Genomic DNA, 22,982 nt, shown 5'->3' on the forward strand with positions numbered 1-22,982 from the left:
AGAACTAACTAAATACACTGTGGTCTTAAAATGTTTACAGCAAACTGTTCACATTTCACTTGCAGAGGAAAATTTGCCAAAAATAATATAGGTAAAACATGAGCGTGAAATTGTTGTGACTTGGTGCAAATAGCCTGCAAATAAAAGAGACATTAATAATTTGAAAACGTATGTCTGTGAGGAGGAAGAGTACCATTAACTCACCCCTCTAAACTGTGATTTTGCACTTTACTCTAGATGATAATTTTCATACTCTTGGGTTCTCTGAATAAGTTAAGGTATTTTTCTTTTTTGTGATATTCTTTTTCTAACCAGTATCTCAGCTACTATTTAACAGTTCAAGAGAGATTTCTTGTAGGGTTGTTTTTAGGGGGGTTGTTGTTTTGCTTTTCACATGAGCAAAACAGAGGCTTAAATATTGAATTATATAACCATTTATTGAAAATTATCTGTAACTGACCATAATTTCATCAGATAAATAATTTCTTCATTATCCAGTGATATGGCATGTTTTGATTTGAAGAATCAGCTAAGAATTTTTTTCTTCCTAAAAATCCCTCCTAGAACTGTTTTTTTTTTTCTTTCTCACAGCAGTTTTAACAGCCTGAATATTTTAGATACAAAATGTACAGTACTTCCCTTTCTTTTGAGCTGTTCCTGCCTTTTAACTAGCTGTTAACTAGTCAAGAAACAATGAACTGTATTTGTTACAGCTGACACATTCAGAAGTTAATCGCTGACATAGATTTGGCAGCTATCCCAGCACAGGAAAAAAAGAATGTATGGATCAAAGCTACTTTGCATTCTGGTCAGAAACACACACTAGCAACATGACAACGAACTTTGCACTCAAAAACATCCCTCTTTTAGAAGGCTGCATTAAAGACTGGAGATTAAATAAAACATCTCGTTTACCAAAGTGACAGATTTAGTTTGTAAAATCAACAATCAATATTAGAAAAATCAAGGTACATGTTACATGCAACAAATCGTAACTTGTAATGAAATTATAACTGTTCTTGTCAAGCAGCCTATTTAAACATGAGAAAAAAAAACCAAACCATCTTCATTTAAGTAACAAAAAGGATACTTTTTACTAAGATACCCACATCATTTTCAAGAAAAATTTAAATGATACACAAATTTACAAGCATTCACAGTTTTCACATTTCCCAAAAAAATATAATATGCCCCATTAGAGAAGATGCTAATTAAAGACCACAGAAATTTAAAAAAGCATGTATTAAAGATCCTACTGATTAGAGAAGTTAAAAGTATTCTCAAAAAAAAAAAAAAGACAATGTCCTTGTATCTCTGACCAAGTTGCGCTACCTTTCTGCATGGAGTTACTCCGGTGGTAAATGCTATCAATATTAACCATAATTTAACTTGTTTGAATTAGCATAGGTTATACTTTTCTTCATCTGAGTAGTCCCTACAGGAAGGAAGAAATGTTGTTCTTTTTAGCCCTATGGAACCCAGGAGAGCCATGCATCTCAGACCGCTAACAGACCTCTGCAGAACCAGTGCAGAGACACCTGTCTGTGCCTCTTATGCCATCGCCATGGCTGCAGGCAGGAAGCTTCCCAAAACGTTCTTTTCAGTACCTAAGTGAGAGTACACTGAACAAAATCCAAGCACTAGAAAAGTTAAATAGAAGTTATGTTATTGACTTCAAAGAACCAACTATATATATCCATTTGAAAGGCGCATCATCATTTCTGCAAGTCATCTGGGGAAGAAGTATGAATATTCACAGATACTCAGAAGGAGGTGGTGATTGATTTTATGACTTTATGAAATATGATTGGTTTTAAATAAGTAATTTCAACAGCCCTTATATATAGGTTTAAAGCTTCTGGTGAAACATTGAGTCTTAAGCTCTCTACAATGCCAATGGTTAGAACACAAAGAAACTCTGCTGTATTAAAATACACAGTTATACACGAGTTACATGAGTGACCTGTACACAAGTACAGCTGCATTCTCCATACCTCTCTTCTTTTTACAATCCCCTTCCTGTTCTTCCGCTATTCTTATCCAAGTCTTTGAGATATGACTTTAAATAAATTATGCTGCTGTTTATACAGCTAATCCAATTTGCAGCAATAGATAACCTCTTATGTGTACAAACAATGCCGGGAACACACAAATTTTGCCCCTGTAATTACTCTCTTCTCTCATTTGTGCTAGGCAATCAGGGAATGTGTGTTCCAATCAGCATTTCAGAGCCCTCCCCATTTTTACTGTGTGGATTAAAGAATCTACAGAGATTGTACCAGCATTTGGTGCCCTGTAAAATGCTTGCTCAAAATGCTTGCTTAAGTAACATTATTGCCCTTTTTTTTTTTTTTATGTTAACAGATGATGGAATGGATATCATTGTTTTGCTATCTCTATATTTGAAACTAATATTACCAGTGATTAATTTAGTATTTTTGTACTAGAATTTTAATGTGTTTGAGGATCATACAAAGACAACTATGTAACACTATCCCACTTTTATTTAAAAGGAAACAAAACTCAGGAAGACAAAAGTAGGTCCACCTTCATTCCAAAAACAGACACAAACCCCCAACACTACACATATCCAGTCTGGCAATTTTAGCAAATGGAGATTGCAAGAAAGGAGAAAAAAGCTTGGTTAGATTCTGAGCCTATTAATACTGACAGCATCTTTCTCACCCAATTTCACATACTTAAAGTGTCACCAGTCCAACATTCACAACAAGCCTTAAACACCGAAACAGCCTGTTCGGCCATGGAAAGAAAACAATTTGGTTACGCACTTTCATTCTTCAGAGAGATAAATGATGACAGCTATTTTTTCAAAACTACAAAAAAGTAGTTTCTGATGCAGTGTCAGAATAGCAAGTGGGGAACATAGAAAACCATTTAAATACAGATCTTACAGAATCTGTAGGGTGTTTGTTGGGTTGTTTTGTTTGTTTTCCTTCCTCTCCTCCCCCCCCTCCCCCCAATCTAGTTTCCCACAAGAAAAGCACATTTCTATTTTGTTTCCTTGTCTTCTTAAAAAGAAGAACTGAGCACTCCACTTACTAATCTGCAGATTTAAATAAGGATTTCTGGGGATACTCCACAGGATCCTAAAGGAATGCCAAATCATCGCACCCAAACACACTAGCCTCAGATAAAGCCCATTTAAGACAACTGCTGTAATCAGCATGCACACCCCTAAAGAACAACAGTGAAATCAGTTTACAATCACTGCATATTTTCATGTCAGTTTTGACTCCATATCTTATCATAAAGTAAAAGCAGGGTGACTGTTAAAGCACTGGAATGAAATCAGGACAGCTGGTTCAATTCTGGATTCACAATGGACCTTCTGTCTGACCTCGATCAAGTTTCTTTTATGTTTCATTTCACATCAATAAAATGGGGAATCTCAGTACAAATAAGGAAAAAGCCATCCACAGGACCATGACTTCTCTCATTTTGTAAAGAAATACTTCACATCCACATCCTGGCTTTCATGCAAGAAGAAAAACAAATTTTAGCAAAACCAAGGCAGTAAAATTCAAGTATTTCTGTTTCACAGACTATGACAGAACTAAAAAAAATGCAACATATTAAATAAGGATTACTGTCTAAGATGTAACATTATCATCTTCCTTTTCTTTCTGGTGCCTGAATTAGTTGATTCAGAGTATACATTGGACCTTATTAACAGGTAAAATTCCTGAGGCACAAATAAAGTTACTTGTATTAAGTCACAAAGCTTGACAATGGGAGAACCCTGGTTTCCTGCCTGCTAGCAATGTTCTAACAAGAAAACTAGTCTCCCATACTTCATGAAATCATTCTTCTCTGTTTAAATGGATATCTGTTCTATTGTCTAGAAATGGTTGGTATTCAAGCTGTTAGATCTAATCTCTGATTTTATTTGTATGAAGAACAAAAATATACAGTTTGAGTAAAGATAAAGTAATGACTTTTAAATTTAAAACACTTTTCAAGTATTACTGATTTAATAAAACTGGGATTTCCCTTCTCACTAGTAGCTCACATCCTCTCAGTTATACCAGTTTGAATCTAGTACTGGACTGTCTTCCAAAAGGATACTGTTTGACTCTTACTTAATGAATATAAATTGCATGGGCACTCTCAGAACAACGTGCCACATTAAATGCCCCTAATAAAGTTAGAATAGAGGTCAGTGTAGCTTCCTAGAATTTAAGGAATAACATCAAATGTCCGAAAGGTGGTTCAACTTTTAGGGTATGACCCTCAAGTCTCAGGAGACTGAATCAAATTTATTGCTCTGTGTGACATCTCCGCTATTTAGGTCACATATACACAGCTGTGGACCAAGCTAGCTGTGCCTATGACAGCAGCAGCAGCAGCAATGTGACTAAGTATGATGCAGAGACACCTTAACTCAGCTTAAGTCTGTAAACAACACACATATGTCAACATGGTCACAGCCTATGGCAAATGAAACTATTTACTTGGAGTCGGAAGTCCTCCTCCAGTTCTCCTCTTCCTGACAGGAAGGGGCATTCTGTGCCATAAGGATGATGCTGTGCCATTTAGATTTCCTGGTTTAGGTTTTCTTTAACTTGAGGATCTTTGCACTGTTCTGCCCTTATCTTGCTGTAGGCATGTCAACACAATCTTTGGCAGACAGATGCACGCTCCGAGTTGGCCAGATGCAACCTAATGGCAATTTGTGCATTTGTAATTACCACAACACTATGCTAATGTTAATAAGCCATAACGACAGTTTGTTCAAGCACTGTCACAGGAATGGCAGTTTCAGTTTTTGATTTGGAACTAGTTTGTCGTCAGTTAACCGGAAGCATGTGCAAGGAGAGTTTTCATCTGCCTAGAAGAGAACTAGTGGACGCACTTGCTATCTTAATTCCCTGCTTTTCCAATGGTGAGGCTGGGCTGGAGGTGTTGTGAGGATTAGTACATTTCGCATTGAGAATCCCTCAGTATGTTATTGATACTGGGTGGCATACATCTTAGAAAGACAAGTATACAAAAGTAATTTAGACTTCATGAGTAATACTGAACAGATAATTATGGAAAACACATTATTTAGTAGAGAACCTTACAGAATAAAGAAAGTAGTCTTCACTTCTCTGATCTGCAGAAATTATTTCTAAAGTAAAAAGACAAAGTCTCCATCCTCGTTTCGCCTTCTTTAGCTTCTCTGTTCAGGCTAAAAAAGATGCCATTTGTGTCAGTTATGATAACAGATTTCATTATGTGAATATCTATGCACATGACACCAAATGAACAGACCATGTACATTTAAGAAGACAGGTACTGTACTCTCACAACAAAAAATGCATTTTACTGTTGCTTGTAATTACCAGCAAATCATGTATTTCATTTTTCAGTTCAATCATCAGCCCTTTTTATTGCCAAGCTGTAAACTGACCATCTGCATTACCAGATGTAAGAGGTTGGAATCAAAACTTTTACCACAGCAATATTTACCTCCCTAACATCATACCTCAAAAATTCAGTTTAGATAATGCAGTTACAGTGCACAATGCAAGCGAATGGAAACATTACTAGAGAAGAGAAATTCTGCCAAACAGATGTAGGGCAAAGCTCAGCGTTAACTCAATGAATCTGAGAAGGTTAACTGTTTCCACTCTCATTTTACTTCTTGTAAGACAACAGGACCCCAAAAGTATTTTTATAATGTAGAGACAAAAAACCCCAAAACAATTCTTTATGTATTTAGGAATTAAGCCTTACACAAAGATATTTCATGAACAATTAAACTCAGACTGATAATGCAAATGTTTGTTTTGTATAAAAGTGTTTACTGCGAAAGGTAGCTTTTGCTTCAGTGTGCATTTTTTTTTCCTAACAACTGCTTAGAAAAGCTTATATTATCATTTTTGCCATTTTAGTAATTCTTTGTCATAGACGTGCAGCTATTTTTAGGATTGAATTTCAGAAAAACCTCAGGTAACAATGTTAAGATATTAAACTTATTTGATAATTCAAGCAAAACAAACTTGGAACACATGTATATTTGCAATGTGGCTACAGTTCAAATGGAAGTATGAACAGCAGAGCTACTCTCCGTTTTTGTGAGCCTAATGAACACTTGTGAGAACACCTAGATTACCTTTTCCCGACATTTTAAAAACCTTATGATAGCCTATTTGTAAGAGAAGTGATCAAGGCTTCCTAAGAGCCAACAGTAGACAAAAAGAATAGAATCAGATGTTAACAGAAAATGACATTTCACAGCGTGTCATGATTTCTACAAGCATGGCTCTTAATAATGTTCGCTATCTCCAGGAAACAGTCCAATTGACCTTTGCTCAGTCTTCAGCATTCTTATGACAAAAAGCACAACTCGGCACTAAACACAAGAGGCCTGTCATGCAGAACATACCTCTAAGTAAGGCTTGTCTTCCAGTCTTAAGAATAAAATCTTTCAGAGCCATTATGTGAAACTTTGTGTGATGCTTTAAAACACATCTGGACTATGAAAACAGAATTGTATTTTTTAACAGGCCCCGCTCAAAAAAAACAAAACAAAACAAAACAAAAACACACACCACAAAAAACCAACCAAGGAGAGAAGTGTCTCTTCTTTGAGGAAAACATGCACCTTCAATAAATATTAGGTATTCCTTTCTTCCTGCTGCTTGAGTTTCCCCTCTTTTTTTCCCCTCATTACAACACTTTTTTCTGATCATTCACAACTGTAGTTACAATATTCATTATGCCATTTTCATAGGTAAAATTAGAACATCACTGCAGAAATGGATTGTTCTATAGGTTGAGAGATAGAGATGTTCCTTGTTTAATACATGCAGGTCACATGTAATAGATTCAGTGTGGTTATGAACAGAAAAAGGTTTTCGTCAGGGCTAACTTTCATTGACCTGGGTGTCAACAGAGACTACCTGGAAACCTTTCAGGACTGTATTCAATGGGGTTCATAGTCTGGAAAATAGTCACAAACACATTTAAGGTGCATTAAAGCAATAGTAACATTCACTAATCACAATTAAAAAATCAAGTAAAATTTCTTTAGAAGAGCTTTACATGATAATAAAGTCTCTTTTTCTTTTAATTTTTCAGTTCACTTGATGGCTACAGTTGTCTTTCTTGGTTTAAAATGGGCACAGAAGAACAGACATCAGAACTCCATCTAACAGCAAAAGGACTTTTCTCTTGAAAAGGAATATTTCTTGGTTTTGTTTAGTTGTGGTTGGTTGTTTTTTTTTAAATGAGATCCTGAGCAGCTAAAAATGCAAAATACACGATTCATAGGAAAGTGTATTTCTTTTCATCAACATTTTTACAGGAAACAATAGTTTTCCCAGCCAGATCTACTCTTATATATAGCAGATAAAGTGTTCATTCATGTACCTAGGATGGCGAGGGGGGGAGGAAGGGTTATCAGAGTGTGACACATAAAGGGCTGCACAGAATGAAGCAGGTGATTCCTGAGGTTTTAGAAAACACCTAGAAGTCTTTTGATTTCTACTAATGTTTGCAAATGCTACAGAAAAAGTGAATATAAGATCAAGATTCATTTTAAAATTAGTAGCATGTAAGCAAATCATGCATTTAGAACAGTGTCATGCACTCAAAACTGAAATCCACTACTGTGACATTAAACAAATATCTGTACATTTACTTTTAAGAATGGTAAAAATCAGAGTCAGTCTACCACGAGTTTAGGAGAACTGTATAGAAAAGATCACATATAAGAGAGTTCTCAAACTCACCTATGTAAATTCTGTATGTACACAGGTTGTATAATCCAAAGACATTCACAGAAATGTAATGCAAAGGTGCTGGGGAGCATTATTTTGACTAAATGATAAAAGCTGTTGAACCCAATGTGTGGAAGTGCCATAAACTGGCACAAATCCATTTAACATCTGATCACTCAGACAGTACGCTTACAGACCTAGAGACATGATCTGAATACTGAACATCTAAGGAACAATTTTGACTAGTGTCACAAACCCACAGACCAAAACAAACAAAACCGAATGATGAATTTTTATACTGAATGGTAAACTCCTCAACACAGCTATGACCTGGGCTGCAACAACTAAGTGACCATAATGATGAACTGCATGAAGCTCAACCTTCTCATTTGTACCCAGAGGGAGAAAATGAAAATCAGTAGCTTACAATACGTCTTTGGTTTTATTATTAAAAAAAAAAAAAAAAACCAGAAAAATATCCTTTTTGTTTCATGTACTATCTCGAATAGAACCTGGCACACAAGAACATCCCTTTAGTTCTTAGTTCTTCTGTGCTGTTGGATTAGCCCCACGCTTTTTCAGCACTACTTTATAAACATGCCCACTACTTAAATATACATAAAGTTAGAGCTTGATTTTCTATTCTTTACTAAATCAAAATTCCCACATACTCACATGGGAGTTATACAACTCCTGAAAGCTTCAATCAGACCCTGAAAGCTGCAATCAGTACAACCCCCGAAACAGTGCTCTTGGCACACAAGTCTCCCATCGACTTCAGTGGGAGTTCCACGGCTGCAGGGTGTGCACAGTTCTGTCAGTAGAACTCATCTCACATAACATGATTTTCTTAAAATAAACTATACAGGCTAGAGATAGATGTAGCATTCATATTATACCATAGACAGTCTTCACTGGAAAAAGTCAGCATTTGTTTTTTCATAAATCTAAAGTTAGGGTATTATTCCCCAACACAGAAAGCACAGGAGTACACGAATTGTTGCATTATTTATCACTGATGGCAATGCCCAGATGGGTATAATTCATCTTGAATTTCAAAACCCAGATAAGATTTACAAAATTAGAATTCAGGAACAAAAAGCAAACAGAAAGCAACAAAAGCAAACTTTCTATTGTGAAATATGGAGGTCTGATACAAAATCATTCAAGTGATTAGCAAAACCCACAATGTTTCAACGTTGTGCAATTTTATCTTTGTAATTCTCTATTATTGTTATATATGCAAATAAATCATTTAAGGCTGCATTTTCTAAGAACAGTTTTCTTCCACTTTCAAAGAGATGTAAGCAAGGGAGAAGAAATTTTCAGACATTAAAAAAATGGAAAAGAGGTCTTTGACACCCAAGCATCTGATTTTTTGAAGTTTTCCCAGAAACAACTGTAGAGAGCAATTTTTTTTTTTTTTTTTTTTTTTTTTTTAATTTATGGACATCTAGTGACACCAGCAGAATTTGCAACAGGTGCCAAAGAAACTCTAGCAATTCTTACCACATTAAGAAGCAATATCTGCTATGTAACACCTATTAATGGATGAGAAACACTCAAGTAATTATATTTTCCAGAAAGTATCATTCATCAATTTGAAAATTATTTTTCCCTTACGTCTTGAGAAGCTTTATATGAAGAATGTCTTAGAAGCACATCATTTGAAGGGATCTCTTGGGACATTCTGGGCACCCATTAAATGTAATCCTTTCATAAATAAAGAAAGAATCTTCGTAAGAATAACCATACTTCTTCCCTCTCACTCTTATAATGCTCCAGAGTCACTGCTTTTTTGGCCAGAAATCAATTTTCATCCTCATTGGTTTTTTGTAACCAGTTTATATCTATTTACTCATATCATGCTTTCCTTTCAAGTACCCCTGCACTGTCTGTGTGTCCATCCTTAGGAGTTGTCTTCCTAGCAATCAAATCTCTCTCAGCATTCATTTTACCAGGGTAACTGCTTGAACACTTTTAGCCCCCACCAACTTGTAAGACAGAACTTGCAACACTGATTATAATGCAAAAGAGATACTTATGAACAAGGACGGTTTTTTACAATTGGCCTGATGCAGATCAGCTTAAAATTCAAGTACTTCACATTACCATTTGTTAAATTAAGATAGCCATTAACAAAAGGCTAGGAAAATAAATAAAATGATAAAAAAAGTAGGAAAGAAAGACCAAACAAAATAAAAAATGGAATTACATTGCTGGAAAGTCCATGCATATAACATACAGTTCTGAGCCTGTCACTCAAGAGATGGGTAGCTTCTCTACGGTCCATATAATTATGAATGTTGTGGAAGAGTTGAGCAAGGAATTAGTATTACTTCATTACTTACAACACAGAAACTAAGGGACTGAACATTATTTTTTTCAGGTTTATTTCAGCATTTTTCCCTTGTTTAAGCTGTTGACACAGTGTACCAAGTAGATCAAAGTACTGACAGGTTTAAGAACAAATTCATGCAACAAAGATCTGCCAAGATTATTAAGGAAGATCACATAGATATAACCTGACATATCCCTGAACATTGTAGGCTGCACTGACAGAAGTATCACACTGTTCTTGTTCTTTACTTATCATGTTTCTTTACTACTCTTGCCTTGAGTCTCTGACGGATCGAGGTCACTGGAGTACATCAATCTTTGTTCTGATCCAGTAAGCATGTTAGTTTACGAGCATGGGATGTTCAAGAACTTTAAAAAAAATGCTGTATTATGTTATTCCTGTTAACTGGTCTTCAGTGCATTTAACACATCCCTCTTTTCTACCCTCCCTGCCAAACCCTGGATCTTTAGTTTATTTTGCTTTGACTAATTAAGATAACATAATGACACAATATTGACATAACAACATTGCAGTTCTGATTACATCTTTCCTGTTATAATAAAGAAGAAAATTCATTTGTGTGATCAGTACAGAAAACTATTCATAGTAAGAGACAGAATTACCTCTCCCTACCTGTTTATGTATACCTGCGACACATACCACAAGGATCTCCATACACTGCTTTATATCTCTCTCTTTTTAAATATTTTATTATTTTAAGCATAGATCTGACTTCATACAAGCCAAATTCAGCTGTGGTACAAAGGTCTACAAAGTTAATGGATTTGAAATTGCTTGCAGCTTGACTGAATACAGAGCAATGCATTTTAGTAGCAAGAAAATTGATGGCAATGATGTTGTTTTTAAACTAAATTCATAGTATACTCCAAATGGCACCTCTTAGGCAAAGTGATGAGGACAGCAACTTCTTGTATGAATTTCATATATGAATTCCAAGTACGAATTTCAGCTCATAGCCAGTCAAACAACTAATATTGTTACTTAGACTACAACTGCAAGCTAACTGGAAAGGTCATTTTGAAAAAGGAATTTTCATTCATACCCTAATAAGTTATTCATATGCTACAGGTATATTATGTATTACTTTGGATTTCGCTGAATTATGAAGTTATTCATCAACATTTGTCTGCTGTTTAGCAATACTACTCAGGTAATCAGAACACTAAATAAAAAACAGTGTACCCTTCTAAAGTCACAATAAAAATTTAGGTAGGAGGAAAAATATAATTAGGCAAAAAGAAAAAGAGCCACTTCTACTCCCCTTTCCTCTTCTTTTTTTCTGGATGTCCTGGTTTCAGCTGGGATAGAGTTAAATTTCTTCTTAGTAGCTGGTATAGTGCTGTGTTTTGGATTCAGGATGAGAATAATGTTGATACCACACTGATGTTTTGGTTGTTGCTGAGTAGAGTTTACACTAGTCAAGGACTCTTCAGCTTCTCATGCTCTGCCAGGTACACAAGAAGCTGGGAGGGGGCAGAGCCAGGACAGCTGACCAGACTGGCCAAAGGGCTCTTCCATACCATATGACGTCATGCTCAGCATGAAAAAGGAAGGGGGGGACATTTGCAGTGATGGCATTTGTCTTCCCGAGTAACTGTTACGCGTGACAGAGCCCTGCCTTCCTGGAGATGGCTGAACACCTGCCTGCCAATGGGAAGGAGTGAATTAATTCCTTGCTTTGCTTGTGCGCGCGGCTTTTGCTTTACCTATTAAACTGTCTTTATCTCAACCCACGAGTTTTCTCACTTTTACTCTTCTGATTCTCTCCCCCATCCCACCAGGGGGGAGCAAGCGAGCAGATGTGTGGTGCTCAGTTGCTAGCTGGGGTTAAACCATGACACTGGAAAAGAGCCACTACATCTTAAACAAACATAAATTAACATGCTGATGTTTTATGCTTTTTATGGACAGCTAGTTCTTGAAGGAACTTACATAGTACTTGGATAAGAGGAAATTTATTTTAGTAATGATATGAAGAAGCTGACTAAACCCCCACAGTACTTAATGTTGGCATCCAAGTTTATCTGGATGTTGTCCATCCACAAACTGACTATTTCAGATAAGATTACACTTAGATCATGGATACTGGTGGCAAATGACAGCCTTGGTTAGTAGATCTCCAGGCTTACCAAAATTACTTGTTCAAACAGGTTTTTAAAAGACTTGATTTCTTCATCCTATTTGCAGTGCCCCTTGTGCATTATATTAAAGAACAGATGAAATCAAACAACAGCTTTTTTCTTTTCTAAAAGGAGCAGAAAACAGGTAAAACATTTCAGAAGGTATTTGGGGTTTTTGGGTTTTGGGTTTGTTTTTGTTTGTTTGTTTGTTTAAATGGTAGTAGTGTCCTAAACAGGCAGAAACTATGTAATGAATTTTTCGTTGATAAACTTCACTGTCTACCTCCTTCCCAAATTAACTTACTTGAGACAGTAAAATAATAGCTTTTAAAGAACCAGTTTGTTTCTCATGCAAACACAAACTTAAGCCAATGGAAATTCTCCTCTGACTAGAATCAGTAGAGTTTGGCCACAATGCTCATAGTCATCTTTATATTTAATAACTACATTATAAATATCTCATTCTGCAGTAGATCTTTCTTTATATTTGTAGTTCAAGCCACTACTCCCATGCCATATCATTAATGGTCTAGGTTTTGATGCACAGATGCAGAGAGAGAAATTTTCTGTTAAACAATTTCCTAAATGGTAACTGCAGCATAAATGGATAGTATTGTCCCATCTCATGCTGTTTCAAAAATGAAAGCTGTTTACCTCCTGCCATTTCAAGAGATGCTTTCACATACTGCACAGGTCCAAAACCCACTAAAGGCAACTGACTCCTGTTCAGGGCGACAGCTTCTGGATTAGCGCAACCAACAGTGCTTCCATGGAGCTACTCAAATGCAGGTTATTCAAAGGCTTAGGGGTCTTGTTAAACAAGGTTTTCTAAAAAGTAGACTTGTGTATGTACTTGTATTCTTTGTTTCCTTTCCACATAATTTTTAAGTAACTTTTAAATGGATTTCTTTTCCAGTACAAGAAGATTTTAATATCATGAACTCTCACCACAAATAGCTGTAGCCAGATGACTCTCCCTATTTATGTTCTTTTTTTATTCCTCTTTTATTCTTTTAATTCAATAAATTAAGAGGTAGATTCCTAGCCCAAATACAGCAGAGCAAAACAGAAAATGTCTTCTCCAATTAACGATGTCATGAGTCAAATGACAACAATTAATACAAAAATTTAGCCATATAACAAAAATAAGAAGCTTGGTACCTTTATTTTTGAAGATACCCCACTCAAGATGTTAGAGCATAACACAACACATCTGAAGAGTATCTTGCTATTTTTAATTGACTTTTTTCATTTTCCTGATATCCTTTAAAAATATCCAAATCCAGACAATCACAGTATTAAAAGAAACTGAGCTACAAAAGCAATAAAAAGATCTTGTGAAAGAATGCAGAATTGTGTTACTGAAGCTTAAATACACTAAGGCGGGGAAAAGGGAAGGGATAAGACATAATTACTAGGTCAGAATTAGGTCATGATTAATTGATTAGGTCAAAACAAAAAGTGATGATAAGATATATTAGATACCAATAGGCCTGGAGCTAGTCTGATAGACTCAAATGAGCCTTCAGATTTGAATACATCAGGATATGCATAAGTTTTCTCTCACGTCTCTCCCATTTCTGAATTTCAAGAGACATTGAAAATAAAATTCAAACTACCTGTGAAACCTCAGAACACACTTCATCACATATACTGCCCTTATTTTATAAAGCAAATGTGTGTGCTAATAAAGAAACAAACAAAAAAGCAACTAAAACATCTGGCATGATTAGTTGGTATAAATTGTTTAAGATACGAATACCAGTTATTATCCAGATTCTTTATCTGGAGAAGTCTATGTCCTACTCTTCCAATAATGAATTTTCAATTCACAGCCACAATTTACAGTGTAGTTAAAACACGTGTTTCCTAAAATGTCGTATTACCTTGACTCCATTGTGCTGGAATCACACGGCATGTACTGAATGTAACTGGAGTATTACTGAAGTAAATTGGAAGAAAATCAGTAAGTAAACATGAATCACTTGGGAAAGGTGCTCTAAGAAAAGGTCAATGAAAAGGAAAACAAATACAGTATTTGTTCTCAAAATACTTCTTGAAAAAGAAGGCCATGAAAGGCAAATCATACACAAATTGGTCATAACACTCCAATAACATTCCCATAAATAAAAATACTTAATTACCTAAAAAATACATGAACTGTGGTTTAAGAGAAAAAGACAAAGTCAAAATGATGCTATTCAACCTCTTAGAAAATACTTTAAAGCTTTATCTCTGACTTTATCTTTCATACATTTCATGATTTAGAGCCACTGCAAGCAATAAAAATATCTCTAACTCAATTTTGTATAAGAGCGCATGAAACAAAACTCTCTACATATTTCTCAACCATTCATTCTTAAGTCAATCTTTTAGAACACCTCATCGGTCAAGGTTTATTTTCAGGCAGATATTTTGATTCTGATCTTCACTTGAAGAGGAGGTACATAGTCTAAAATAGCAAATCAAACATTACTTTTTGTCTGAATGCAATTTCTTTTTTGAAGGGTGAAAAGGAGAGGAGAAGGTAGTAGATGTATTTTAATCTTAGTGCAGTTGTATAAATCAACTGGTGGCAGAAAACAATGGTTAGCTGAAGTCTCAGCTATGTTTTGGATTCCAGTATACAATTGGAGTAAAATACTAGTTCCAATTAATCCAGTAGACAAACTCATTGATTTAAAAAATTCCAAATTTCATGGATTTCCTACACAAAAAGCAGTAAGAAGCAGGATTCTATAAAATGACTGCACTGTGGTGAATTAGACACACATGCTGGCATCTCTTTTGGGGGATGTTCCTTATTAACAAACAGTCCCTTATAAGCACTTGTAAAGAGAAACTCTTCAGGAAAAATAAAAACAAACTCAGTATCAAAGCAGGGAAAAAAGGAAACTTAAAGGACAATGACTGAACAAACACTCACTCCTATGAATTTCCTGGATGAGCACAAAATAGATTAAATTCTACAAGCAAAACATTTTCTACTGCAACTTAACAAAAACTTGCTAACTTAAAGAAATGTGTATTATGTGGAGTAATAAAAGAAATAGGATTTTGCAATCTGAGAAGATGTCCATTTCATCCACTTTAAGTCAGTGTCCCCAGACACTAGTAAAAACCAATGAAGCTTCCTCTTCGAGTGTTGTATTGCTACATATGTTAAAAAGCAGATTTACAGAGTGGAGTAGACTATTTTTTGTTTGTTTGGGGTGTGTGTTTTGTTTTTTATTAAAGCAAAGCTAATTAAATTTAGACCATTCACTCTGGATGAATTGTCTGGACAGTTTTGAAAGGTTGAGGAAAAAAAATCCTTTTGTTTTAGCATAGTAACATTGCCAGTTAAACTCCTCCCTTGTGATGAAATTAGAAGAGGGAATATTTGGCCCTGGTAGATAATGATGACATTCATAAACTCTTAATTTAAGGGGCTGGGGGAGGGGGTTGCTGTCTGCTACTTGTTTTCTAACTGCTCTGATTTTCTGAAATGGAACAAATACATCACAGTTCCCTCTCCCCAGTCTTAAACACTAGCACTTCTCAAAGAAAAATCATCAGTCATTCTTCATAAAATCTATTGCAGCTATATTTTTAGAAATATAAATCCTCAACCTACAACTTCCAATATTTCCAAAGTAAATGAGCCAAATCTAGTCACTGGCTTTTTCTTAACCATCCACACTCTTCTCTGTCTCTACTTTAACATCAAAAAAGTCATAATCATCATTTAATACTCAGATAACACTGGTTTCCTCAAAAACAAACAAACAAAAAACCACCCTCACAAACTCCACAGCCTTCAGGTGATGATGGAAGTGTTCCCCACCATGGCATTCCCAAAAGAAGATAAATCCCAACAGTTTTTGGAATAGCTTCTCAAATTATTTGAATCACTTCAAGAAATTCCCAAGATTATTTCAAGGAGGTGTCAAAAAATAAAAAATGCACAATAAATCCCTCACCATGATGATGCTTATTAAATTAAAAAAAAAAAATAATCACTGTAGAATTTTCACCTCCCCTAGCAACATAAATAGGAATATTTTCCATATGCAGATGTTTTCCCACTCCCATTTACTACCCTCTGCTGTGGACTGAGGCTGCATGTTCCTGCTATTTCTATAGCCAGTTCAAAATTCTTACTCTTCCCCCTGCCAATACAATTAACTCCCTTTATTTTTTTAAAAACAAAACCAAAAACCCACTTTTTTTTTTTTTAAATTGAGACTAATAACAGCTTACTATCAATATTAGATTTATTCATCTTTCCTCCTCTTTTTTTCCATCTCCCCCTCATATCTATTGCCCTATAATTTTTAAAACTCATAGCATCTAGAATTTCACTCCACTATTTATCTCCTGACAATTGTGATAATAAGATACCAAAACTATATAATCCTCCTACGCTGCAGTAATCACACTTCACAAACTAGCTTTCTACCATTTCTGCGTTAAGAGGAACCACAGACCGCACCTCTATACACGTTACACCTAGGCAGATCAATGCAAAGCCTGAAGGAAGCTTCCCCATTCTCCTCCTTTGCCACCCCAGTGCTTCCTATGCTGAAAAGCCTCCGGACTGTTTCTGAATTGCTGCTGATCAGGAGATCTCCAGAGCTCATCCCGAGGTGGCAAAAGCACAGACGTATTTCTAAATAATTGAGAGCATCTGGTGGCTCTTTGCTACTTATCACCGAGACAAAACGTCTGTATGAGGTTTAGTGATAAATGTATTGAAGGAGACCTTCAGAGCTGCAGTCTTAATACCCCAAGGCATAATACCCCCACACACCTTTTCTCAAGCGCAACAGATTTCACTACCCCCGACAAGACAACGCGTAGCGTCTGGGTGAGACACTCAACGCCAGCGCGGGTGCCCGCGGGTGCCTGCACCCTCCCGCCCTCGCCGCGCCCCCTCGGTGCCGGCAGCGGGGGCGGAGGGGGGCGGCGGGGAGGCGAAGCCGCCCCCGTCCCGGCGCGGGGCAGTGCCCGAGCACCGACGGCCGCCGCCATGGAGCTCTGCCGCCCCCTGCTGCAAGGCGGCGGCACCAGGGGCCGAGAGCCGGTCCCCACCGCTCCCACGACTCCGCTGACACCTAAGCGGGTTTTTATTAGTTTTTTTTTTTTTTCCCCCTCCCTTAAAACCTCCTTTAAAAGGCCCCGAGCGCGGGCCCCCGCCCGCCGCCTCAGGTGCGGGCAATGCAGCGCTTTCAGGCGCCTCGCAGAGGGCATCCCGCAGGAGGCTCCGGCGGCGCAGCGGCCCGGTTCGGCCCCAGATGAACGCCAGAAACTTGCCCCAACAGTTTCGAGTCACCGCAATTATCCCTCACCGAGGGGCACCCGCGCCGCCTCGCACCGCGCACGAACACGCTCCCGGCGGCCCTTCCCCTCCCCGTCTCCTAAAGTAGCACAAATCCTCAAGTAATCACATAGGTGACATCCTAAATAAATAAATAAATAAGTAAAAATCCCAAACCAAAAAACCCCCGCCGCACCACAGCCCCCAAGCCCGTATTTTACGGAGCGCTGTAGGGATACGCACGTACCTATGCAAAAGGCGAACGGCGCCCGGAGGCGCAGCCCCAGCACGCCCCGTCTCCGCACACACCTGCCTCCGCGGCGTTATTTCATCGCAAAAAGTCTCCGCATCCGCGCACACGCCCGCGCCCCCCCGCCGCCACCCCCCGGGGCGCGGGGCTCGGTGTCCCCCCCAGAGCGAGAGGAACGGGCTTCGGAAGGGGAGAAACCCGGACAGGCAGACTTCAGGTCAGATTTCTCACTGGCTCTACCGACAGCACTTCTCTCTGGTCCTAAAAATGAAGCCCACGTTGCCTTCCCCTCAAGCAGAAGCGTATTTTAAAGCGCGATCCCTAGCAGATATATATATTTTTTTTTAATCGCTTGATTTCCCTGCCACATGTATTGCCCAAAAAAAAGGCGAAACCCCACGCAAAGCAGCTAAGTGTACTTAGCACCGTCCAGCTCTGTTTCCTTTTCTTTATAAATGACCCCTCTACCCGCCTCGAAGACTTTAAAAAAAAAAAAAAAAGGCGGGGGGGGGGGGGGGGAGATGAAGCAAGTTTTAGGTCCTTTTTAATTTGGTTCCAGGGTGATACATTACTTTATTTTTTTCTCTATTTCTTTTCCAGTTATATGTTAATCTGAGCAAGCAGATAGTACAGGTAAGAATAATAATTAAAAAAAAAAGGCAGCCCTGCTCCTACCTTGCCCGCTACTGAGGAGCAATCCGAGCAGGTAGAGAGGCAGGAGGCTCATGTTCAGGAGCTCGCGCTGGTGGACAGTTCCAAGTTGGAGGTGCTCAGCCCCGGCAAGCCCCGCCGCCGCCCGCGCAGCCCCGCACCCGCGGAGCGCCGCTCGCCGAGTGCCTGCCAGCGCCTCCCCGTGCCGCACTATATCGGGGAGGCAGCGGCCGCCGCGCAGGAGGCGGGAACACGGCGGGCCGCGCGGATCCCTCCGCTCCACACGCACGGCCGCACTACCGACGAGCTGGGAGATTCTTCCGCCGCTCTGAGAGGCGGCCGCCGGCTCGAAGCCTCCTTCCCTCCCTCCCTCCCCGCCCGCCGGCAGCCCCCCCCCGGGGGGGGTGATGCAACTCTCCCGCTTCTCCGCCGCGGCCCCTCGGAGCCTGCTTCCCCCGCCGTCGCCTGAGGGGAGGCAGCCTGAAGGGAGAGGCGGCGGCTTGACGGAGAAGCCTGCCGGGAAGCCCCAGTTCCCTGGGCAGGGAGAGCCGAGAGGGGCGCTTCGGCTGCGCGCGCCAGGGGGGCACGTGAAGGGGGCTGGCGCGGCTCTGGCCCCCCCCGACCCCCGGCAGCGGCCTGGCTCGCGGCGGCGTCGCCCTCAACGGCTGCCCGCGAGGCTTCCGTTAGAGGGCGGCGGGCGCGTGCCGCCAGCTGCCGCCGGGCGCCTCTGGGCGAAGCGGCGCGGGGGCGGCGCGAGGGCTGCGCGGGTCCCGGCGATTCCCCCGCGCCTTCCGCGCGCGGTAACGCGCGGCAGCGGGGGCGGGAAGCGGCACCGCTGTCAGCCGCGCGTGCGGGCGCGTCCTCAACTAATCACGTTGGGTTTGCACCTATTCAGTGAGCTGTCTAGGAATTCACTTGTTTTGACTTTTGTTATTAGCACAGAAGGGAAAAATACCTCTGCTATTTACAACTGCGTGAAATAAAACCGATAAAAAAATAAATTGCTTGCCTTTTTGATGCCTCAGTGCTGTCTCACTGAGGATGTTGCTTTGTAAGGAAGAAAACCTGCCCTAAATTGTCCAGCTTGACCTTGAAGAGGTAATTTGTGTGTGTGTGTGTGTGTGTTAATTGAGCTATGGTCTCCAAAGCAGCTTCTATAAATTTGTCACCTTACCACCTGTATGATACATGGAAGGAGACAGAAGTGGATTTATATTAATGTGAAGCAGTAGTGGTAGTAGTTAATAAAAGATTAATCCAAATTAACACATCTTTAATAATTTTCCCAACCCCTTTTTTGCCCTTTTCAAGGGCATTTGGGTTTTGAGGAGGAGGAGGGAGGCAAGAAGTCCCTTTGCAGAAAACTAACACAAATGACACGACCAGTATCTTCAGCTTGACTCCTGCTGCACAGTAGTCCTACAAAATTATGAAATACAGGAGGAAGAAATTGTGTAGTCAGATCTTGCTGGTATCAACAAGATAGGTGATAAAAGTGCAAGCCTTTCCGAAGAAGATGATGTTTTAGGACACGTGGGAACGTGTACAGAAAATGCTGGTAGAAGGGAGAGCAAGTGCCATTGCGCCGTTGGTTAATCTACGCCACATAAATCTGAACTTTATTGCTCAACTGCACACCACATGGCCCTGCTCTTGAAACTAAAATTTTTGTAACCTAGTATAAAACGAACAGATTCATTTTCATGTGTATTTAAGTGGAATGGAACTGTAATTCCTCGTACAGTTTTGGAAATCCATAATATGGCAGCATCAGCAAAGCCTTTTAGGTGAGAACTGGGTTTATATTTAGGAGCCATTCTGCTCCCGAATCTCGGGAGAGATGCCTAATTGCAGAAACTTTTGGCTGGGGCCCTTAGTGCAGGTTCAGGAAGGCTCGACAAAAGGAAGTATTCTGGCGAAGAAGTTTTCCCAGGTAAGAAAGTTCCATCTGCCCCAGTACCCATCTACAGAAATAGACATCATTCATAGATTAATATGGAAAGATGATGAAAACAAATATTAGATAAAAACCCTAAAAGGAAAAGAAATATGAATCTTTCTGGTCAAAAAGCCAGAAACCCTCACTGTGAAGTGGATAAGATGCCAAATTTGTGAAATTTATCTTTGGTTTTAACATGTTTGGAGCATTACCATCCATCAAAAGTGGAATAGAGAAAATAAAAACAGTATTAATAAATAAAACCAAATAACTTGTACGCACACCTTAACATCTGTTATAGTCTGCTTTAATTAAGGGCCAAAAGTGGTATAGAAGCACCTTGATCTGCACAGGTGCATAGATGCAAGGACTGAAATCCATGGACAGCAGACACCCCACCAAGACACAATACAGAAGCAAGCAGGAAGCCTCTTGCCCCACAAGAATTAAACATAATAGAAAGAATACTACTGTCCCAAGTTTGCTTATTTAAAATCATAAATATGATGAGAATTTCACCAGTGTCAGAGCTGAGTGGCCAGTTCTTGTTCCTTGGAAATGGGATGAGGATGCTTTTCTTCCAAACAGGATTCCTTGTCCTGAGAAGTCTGCTTCACGGCTTGTCTGCAGCAGTGAATAGAGCCCCCCATGTAGACTATCCACACCATTTTGCTACATGATTTGGAGAAATATGGTTTTAGTCCAGCTTCTCAAGGAAAAGGGAAATGTGCTCTTCGCCTCTCTGAAGCAATGGAGTAACGACAACAAAAGATGGATATAAATCTCAAAGATAATCACATTCTTGTCGTATTACTCTAAAAGAGAGAGACCTCACTGAAGGAAGAGGCAGCAGCTGGTTCATCCATCAGTAGACACGTAGCTCCACGTACTCAGTCACATATAGCACCAAAAAGGTATATGTACAGATCCTGACACCATGCAGTGTAGGTATGGAGAGGAGAGGAGGGGACAAAGTACATAAGTATGCAGGGCTTCATTGTTTCTGCTGCTTATGGAACAACTCATTTTTTAACAGAAGAAAGATCTGTAAAAAAATGTATCATAGTGAACCACAACAGCATATCACACTGAGGTCACGCAGAGATCAGAAAGATGCAGAAAAAGTGCTCAGCTTTTCTGCCATCCATATCTGCATGACTCCTGGGGTTTGTGACCATACATTAAATGAACCAAAAAACGAGCATTTCAAAGTGCTGTAAGGCACTAATCGGTATCAATAACAACACACCTGTACTATTTGCCATTCTTGCATTTGTCTTTAAAGAGTGCACTGTTTACTGGGGGGAAGCCTGACATGGAGTTTAATGGCTGTACTTAGACTGGGGAATTAGAAAACATGATTTCTGGGTAATACCACATACATAACAAACATGCTGGCAGAAAACAAACATATTTTCATGCTACATAAGTTTTAAAAATAAGACCAGAAATAAACCACAGTGAGTATTATCGCATGTGAATGGCCAAGAGGTGGAACATCAAGAAATACAGTAATCGTTCTGTCTGAGCAGCTATTCCAAAAGTGGGGAAATGAACTTTGATAGGATTTCGAAGCAATTCAGATACAACTCCAGTGACTGAAAAGACTTGCCAGAAAAATCTTAGGGGAAAAGAAGGGAAAATATTAGCTAATATTACATACATGTTTGATTAATACCTTAGATCTTTCAGAACACCATACTCAGAATCTAAGTGGATATATCTCTAAGTTCTCTGCCTTTTATCTGTCACACAATAGCCTCCAGCTTTCACAATGTGCTGTCATATGCAGCTTTTCTCCTAAAAAGTTTTACTACCTGTGAAGTTAGCAAAAAGACAGCAAGAATTAATTTTCCCCCGTGTTACTTACTTGTTTCGCTCAGTAGGATTGTTTATACAGTAGCCTATCAGCTGGTATGAATAAAAGTGGCGAAATTAGGCTCTGGCAACAACTGTTTTAAGCTATCATCACTGCGCTTAAGTCAGTTTGCAAGAACTGAGGATCTGTAAACTTGCTGTGACTGAACTTGCTTGTCAAGAAACATCTCCATGGTATTTTTGCAAGGATTACTTTATTTTTAAATTGATTGATGATTGCATGTTCAATGCAAATGTAATTAAATACAAAAACTTAAATCTTGGTGATGATTTCATAATGGATATTTGTACTGAAATACGTGTTTCCCTGTGGACAGCCAAGTTGCCAAGAGATCCAGCTGGATTTGCTTACTTGTCTTACGTAAACTGAAATGTTAAGGAAGCACCTTAAAATTAGCTGAGAATTTTAGGGGAACTTATGATAATGTCAGAGTTACAAAGAAAGCACAGAGAAATCGTATGTCTAGATATAGCTGGTGAAGAGCTGTAAGGAAATCGGCATGTCCTAGAGCAATTATCAAATGTTTTGGGGACAGGAAATGAGAGAGAAGAGGAAAAGGGAAAAGAGAAAATACCCCTTCTTGCAAACCCAGTGTCTCACACTTGCAGGAAAATGCCTTCTGCAGACAGGGTAATTTTCAGAGGTGCTCATGAACCAAATTGCTGATCATCTCCAAAGTGAGTAATTATCCCAAATAGGATGCTTTCCTATGAACACTGAAAACACAATTAAAGTGGCACTAAGATAAATTATAC

General features: G+C 39.0%; 1 protein-coding gene across 2 annotated transcripts in view; it reads right to left on the bottom strand.

Annotated features, from left to right (window-relative positions):
• NCAM2 (neural cell adhesion molecule 2) overlaps window positions 1-18,485 on the bottom strand; it is a gene marked incomplete at both ends in the record, with an annotated part of 315,199 nt that extends 296,714 nt beyond the window's left edge. For both annotated transcript variants that reach the window (XM_082333672.1, XM_082333671.1), the window contains one exon: window positions 18,434-18,485. In XM_082333672.1, coding sequence (XP_082189798.1) covers window positions 18,434-18,485 — 52 coding nt within the window. The remainder of the gene's footprint in view (window positions 1-18,433) is intronic.
• Window positions 18,486-22,982: the final 4,497 nt, after the last annotated feature.

Source organism: Platalea leucorodia, assembly GCF_965183815.1.
Source record: "Platalea leucorodia genome assembly, chromosome: 2".
NCBI classification, from domain to species: domain Eukaryota; kingdom Metazoa; phylum Chordata; class Aves; order Pelecaniformes; family Threskiornithidae; genus Platalea; species Platalea leucorodia.